The following is a 6,846-nucleotide window of genomic DNA, read 5'->3' on the forward strand; positions in this document are numbered from 1 at the left end:
TTTATTTTAGGCTTTCTATTTAACAATACGAGACTCAGATATAATCCGTCTAATTTCCATTAAATTATTCCAATTCGTTTATATTTCTGTGATAATTCCTAACGCTCTTGAAGTAATATACTGCTGTTTCACAGATTATATAAAGTTTTAAGGTACTCTTCATCATACTTAAAATATAAATAATGCATAATTTACTTGGAATAGCCCCTTATAGTTTTCAATTTAATTTTATTCCGGCTTGCCATGTGCATTTACTGACGAGTCAGTGACTAGAATAGTAAAATATGGCGACTCGTTTAAGCTGGTATAGCTCCTTAAATTAATTCTTACTGATTGATGGTCAGTTACACAACTTTCTATTCGGGTACAGGCGTTGTCTAAAACTGTTCCGGACCGAACACAAATAATAAACTGAACGGCACACGTTTTCTCCGATGATCAGTTCGATCAATTGCAAAACGGCACACGAATACGTAACGCGTACTGATGATGATTGCGTAGCGGCACTGAAATACAAACCGCAGCCCTGAACGCGGAACGCTCTTTTTTCCCGCCGTTGATCTTATTTATAGAAAATTGAACGAAATTTTCCATTGTGCCGAGAAAATGTCACCGTTGATGTTACTCCTTCGCATCGTCTACACCGTATTAACGTACTGGCGGTACTTACGGTTGCGATGTGATCATTCCGAGTGACTGAAGGCGATCGTCGATGAGTTGCATTCATTTCGCACTAATATAAAACATAATCTACGTTGGCCTAGGTTATTATTTATGTCTAGTGCGATAATTTTCTATGCGTTCGAAAAGTCTCCAGGCAGGGCCGTACTCCGTACTTTTTTCTTTACTATATATATATATATATATATATATATATATATATATATATATATATATATATATATATATGTAAACATAAATTGGGTACATTTTTGTCAAGGCTACGGCTAGGACGACAGAGCCAGAACGTTAAAAATTAGTCGAATGAAACTAGTAGAACCAAAAATAGTAGCTAAAAGTATACGACTGAAACTGTTTTCAGTCGATACTTCCCAACGCTATTAATTATCTTAATATGTTATAATATATTCTAATATATTTAATATATCTAAACATATCCGGTAAAACAAAATAACCCTTGGTTGAAATGTTTCCGGTTCAACATTAGTAGTAATATTAACTAATAATTATCATAGTTAATATTGTAGTTTAAAGTTTCCCCAAGGCGTTGGAATAATTTTAAGGCTGTCTATAGTCTATCCAATAAAACGGTCAATGCAAGCCATCAAAATTTATGACGTCAGCACCTCGCAATGTCGATCAGTACCAACACAAATCAAATGTTATAAACTGATTCGGTTATCTTCTTTTAAATTAGAGTAAAATGAGTAAAAGGAAAAATCCGTTACGAGTTTAAAACTAACTAGTGATCGCCCTCTGGTCGAAATTCGACCACAATTTAAAAATGATATATTACTAAAACTTGTTTGTGCAGTATTTTCGATATAAGATCCACCATTAGGACTTTTTTCATTGTCTTTGGAAATATTCGAGCTTACAGCAGGCATCGAATATTTTCACTAAACTCCTGATTCCTTTGTGCAGTAGATTATTCAAGAGTTACATCGATAAAATCGTAGCCAGATGCTTTTAGTCGTTTGGTAACTCTTAAGATGTACGCTTTAAACGTTACACATTTTACACATTTTATTTAGAATAATAAATATGATAGATAATCAACCAATAAATGATGACAAAAATGAATGATTTTAAGCATATATATAGAACAAAACTTTTGTATACTTTTTATATTAAATGTGTCTTTATATTTCTCTAATTTTTAGTAATAAACCTGTTACTAAGAACTCTTTCTTTACATAAACTGACACTAAGTAATATTTGCGGTTGATGGAATAAAATTGAGAGTTTTATTTTTTAATTATTTAGTAATTTTATAAATTATTTATTTAGCATGGCATTTAGAAATAAGAATAATTTGATAATTTGCTGTTATCTCTAGAACACTATTTTGGCAGCATTTAGTTAAAAAATCTGGTACATGGGGTGGCTGTTCGCATATATATATATATATATATATATATATATATATATATATTTATATATATATATATATATATATATATATATATTTATATATATATATATATATATATATATATATATTTATATATATATATATATATATATATATATATATATATATTTATATATATATATATATATATATATATATATATATATATATCCACATCCAAATAGCAACTTGAATAGCAACATCTATTTCAAATTATAACTTCGTTACTGAACGACAAAACTAATTGACAAGCCTACTTAAATAAGCTACGGAATTTTCTTTTCAATCTACAATTATTATCTTTAATCAGAAAGACAATTGATCTGTTTTACAAAATCTTGTGACAAGTTATTTGTCATTAGATTTACATTACAAAAAAACAGATTGTACTGGATGTTTTTGTGAAAACATAATTAATCGAGGATGATTTTCCATTTTAAACTTTTATTAATTTTATTATATATAATTTATTTAATTTTTTTTATTTGCCTCTTACATTAGACATGCTTAGTACAATTTTACTTTATAAAATTAATTTACTACTATTGTTCTGGGTAACCTGCATCAATATGTAACAAAAACATGTGTAGAATAAATACGTCAATATATATTTGTCAAATAAAAATTAAATTGGACTACTTCAGCTAAAGTTAAGATTAAACACTTATACACGACACAATTTTGTGATATCATCCTGCGTGTTGTCCAGTAACTGTATCGTTTCTATGTTATTGTGATCTAATAATTTTCATGCCTTAAGGAGAAATCTTGGATCTCTATTTGATTTCAAGGTTATCGTGTAGTTCTTCGTTGTTGAAGGAATTTTGGCATCGTTGGATTACTTGTTGGTCTGATGTTTTAGCGTAAACCCGTATTTGAACCTCATAAGTCCAAAAAAGCTTTAAAATAAACTGATAAACTAATCTCTTTAATTTTAGGTTAAGTTGGGAGTATTGTGGTGGCAAAACTGTCACTACACTTGTATTGCTCCTGGGTTAATCCATAAAATTTGTAAAATAATATGGAAATCCCTCAACGAGAAGTCCATATTTACTTGTTATGTGTACTCACAACAAGGCATTTTGTCCGCTTAAAGAGTTAGATTTAAATCAGCTTATTAGCTTAAATCAATTTATCAACTATGCCACAAACACAAGAAGAAAACAGTGACTAGTAAGATAGTATTTTGGAAAATAATAATGTGTAAAGCATTGAATTTTGAAAAAATCCCTTAATATTAATTCACAGTCGCAGCGGAATTATTATCGTTGCTGCAAGATTTAACTACAATAAAAGAAAGCCTTCTATAAGTAACGTTCATAAATATAAAAACATACAATAAGTATGTAAAATATTTGGCTCTAAGCGATTTTTTTCAGTATAAATAAATTTCGTCTATGAATTTTCTGCATAGCCGACATTCAATCACTTTCACTTTTCGAGCCATGAATGTCGCAACTCAAGAAACCGTACCTCCACGCACAGTTTTCGACAATATCAAGGCTGATGGGACATTGACTTTGTCCGGGTACCAACCAAAATCGGTCGTTTTTCATTGGCGTGCAGGGCCAATGGTGGAGATTGGAGGGGGTGGTGAGTTTTGAAAGGCCAACCTCTGTCATTGTGCGATTGCTGCGGTTTTTACTTTCGTAAAGAGGTCGATGACACGACACCCGAAAACTGGGACAATGGCAGATGGTGTAATTTTTTCTTTTAATTTTTGTTTGTGTGTATGTGTGTACGCGTGTTGCAATACGGTCGCGTCTGACGTCATCCTTCACTGTTGCCCCGATACCATAACGTTTTTATTTCAATTTATTGTCGTTTTTTAGGTAGTTATTGAGATATTTTTCGCGTACGCGTATTTATTTCAGTGTTGCTGCAATAATTTTGTAAAATATATGTTTCTTATGTAGAACGTATGCATTACCTTCTTCCTTATTTACATTTTTGGATAAAAATAGCAGCTTAGTCATAATTGAAAATATATAAATATAGACTAAAAATTGGCAATCTTTTTCTGAACAATAGGTTCTTCATGATAACTAGATATATGGTTAAAATACTTTTACATCACACTTAGAATTATTTTATTTAATCAACCCATCTCCCATTATGATATAGTATAGTACTAGTATGGGAGATGATTAAGAATATATTTTTATAATAAATGTTTAGAATTTGTAATCAATATTATTATTTATTATAAAGGATAATTTGGTTTAATCAATTCAATAACATATTATATATAAAATCAAGATTATTTATTTTTATGCTGCATTTATTTCATATTTCTTTCTGATTGACATTTTTTATGAAAATCTGTGCACTAAAATATGTAATAAAATGAAGATATATAGAAAGATGAACTACAAAGCTGAAGACAACATGTCAAATATTGCATATTGCATATAATTATGAAGACATAGTCAAGGTCATTAACTTTCATAATTTTCATTAACTAAACAAGTTACAAGATAACATGCTTTGAAGTTACAAATTAATAAAGCTAAAGTAATTTTGCATCATTACGACAGTTGGTACGCCAAGACATTTAACAAAAACATGTGAAAATCAATTAAATATTTCGATTCACGATATCGAACAAATGAAACAAGACAAAATCAAAGGAATTACGCAAACAAACGACTGGTAGAAAGGAGAGTTTCGCCTTATGCAACGGTTATTAAAGATCATTAAAGTGCTTAATAAATTTTAGGAGAATGCACTGTCAGTCAGTCAGACGATGATGTAATAAATGAAAGTCGGCTGGATGAAAAAAAAAACTTATAACTAATCAGGAAATGCATTGAAGCTGTTTTCACTTGTTATGCAAGCGACTAGATAACCGCTGCTGTTGAACTACTTTCATAGAGGTCTGTTACCTTTCGCGAATAGATAGTCAGTGGTTTTACTAATTATATAGTACTCATGTTGTTTTTGATCGACAGTAACGTAACCGTGGGGTGAAATCAATATTTCAATTAATACCTTACGTACTTTAGCTTTATAGGTTTTGTTTTGGTAGTGGTATTTTTTAGTAGCTCAAGAATCATTGTTTTTGAAAATGTTTGATGCAACATAAAAAAAATGTGTTTTTAACGTAAAAACACGTTAAACATTTTAAACAAAAATATATTGTAATGATAATTGAGAATAAATAACTAATATATACATAAATAAAGTAAAACATATTGTTAATAAATAATAATGCAGTAATTATGCGATTGTTTTGAGAATCATGTTTGAGCAACAAATTATTAACAATAATTTGGAGGTTTAAATAATCTTTAATAAAAAATATGAAAATAATTAATAACGTATACATGAAAGAATATTTGGCGGGTATATATTTATATAAACAAATAATGTTTTTAAATCAACTAATTAATATTTTAGTTAAGTAGAAACATTTTGTTTTTGTAGTATTAATAATTATAAAAAAATCAATTTTTTTATTTATTTTCAGTTTGTTTCTTTCTCCTAATTCATAATGAGAATAACTAACCTAAACACAAGGTAGCGCCGACTTACCAAACGATGACATTTTTGTCCATTTATATAAAAATCGTCGGAAAATTTGAACAATCACTGTCGCGGAAAAATCGTTTTCCCAATCAGTTACATATCTCGGATTCCTAGAGAGAGAGTCAAGTCAGTCAGTCCATTGGCGACGGTTTTGTTTTGTTTCGTGTAACGGAATATCCTAGACGGCGCTGGATTCACTTGTTTTCCGCGAGCGAGCGCGATGTGCATCCGATGACGACAACGACTTCGACGGTCACTCGGTAAGGTAGAGCGCGCTTTGACCGGCCGCCGTTCGTGCTAACGGTATAATGTGTACGACAGGCACAGCTAGGAGGCTAATATCGCTGGTCGACGCTACTCCAGGTATAAAGTAGGCCACCGACTGTTCAGCCAACTGCGATCGTAGCAGAAAAGATAGTAGAGAGTGAAACATGGGGGATAGAGTGGGGCAATGGACACCATCTTCCTGCCAATGATCCTGCCGGGGTACGTGTGGGAGGTTGATTTGTTTATGCTAGGTGGGAATTTTCCTTTCTATTTTCAAAATAATACTGAACTTAAAACTACACGTAAGCTGGCGAACTGAGATGTTTCGGTTGGTATTGCCTCATAAATGCGCCGACGAATTTGTTGTTTGTTAGGTCTGTTTGGTGGTCAACTGTTGCTCAACGCCGCTCGGTTTCTGTGCTTCTGCTAAGGTTACGAGGTTGTTTACCCCTGGAAAGCGAAAATGGTGCTCGCACACCATGTTATTTATAGAAAACTTCGGTGAATTTATTTCACAACCGATCAACATTATTTCACTCTTCCATAAAATATATAATATCTATATTACCAAAAAATAAATTATATTTAATTGAACTCAACATATTTTTATTATTAGATGCACAAATAACTCTTTTACGTTCAACAATCGATCATAAACATTCTCATCGTCGTCAACAACACTGGACATCCACAAACTCTAGCGAGTTCTTATTTATATTCGAATTTGAGAAATTTTAGGTTCATTTGCGGGGAACTTTTATGTCACTTATTTAATAGTAACCATTCTGCAGATATAACAGATCTTTTAGGAACACGTGGTACTTCCTACTTATGTGTAATACGTTTTTAGTGGCATGCTTTCACAAGCTTAAGGATGGTGAATCCGGTGTCAAAGGCAAAATATAGAGGAGAAGGTAAATAATAAATGACGACACTGAATTGAAATTCAAATATAA

At 31.2% G+C, this 6,846-nt stretch overlaps 1 protein-coding gene across 2 annotated transcripts in view; it reads right to left on the bottom strand.

The window, feature by feature from the left end:
- Hr4 (nuclear hormone receptor 4) overlaps positions 1-5,770 on the bottom strand; it is a 55,119-nt gene extending 49,349 nt beyond the window's left edge. For both annotated transcript variants that reach the window (XM_076394643.1, XM_076394644.1), the window contains exon 1: positions 5,630-5,770. In XM_076394643.1, coding sequence (XP_076250758.1) covers positions 5,630-5,642 — 13 coding nt within the window. In that variant the 5' untranslated portion in view covers positions 5,643-5,770. The remainder of the gene's footprint in view (positions 1-5,629) is intronic.
- Between the last annotated feature and the right edge of the window lie 1,076 nt (positions 5,771-6,846).

The sequence above is a fragment of the Rhynchophorus ferrugineus genome, unplaced genomic scaffold, assembly GCF_030347505.1.
Source record: "Rhynchophorus ferrugineus isolate W39M unplaced genomic scaffold, kcgeb_rfMv2 rfM2, whole genome shotgun sequence".
Taxonomy (NCBI): Eukaryota; Metazoa; Arthropoda; class Insecta; order Coleoptera; family Curculionidae; genus Rhynchophorus; species Rhynchophorus ferrugineus.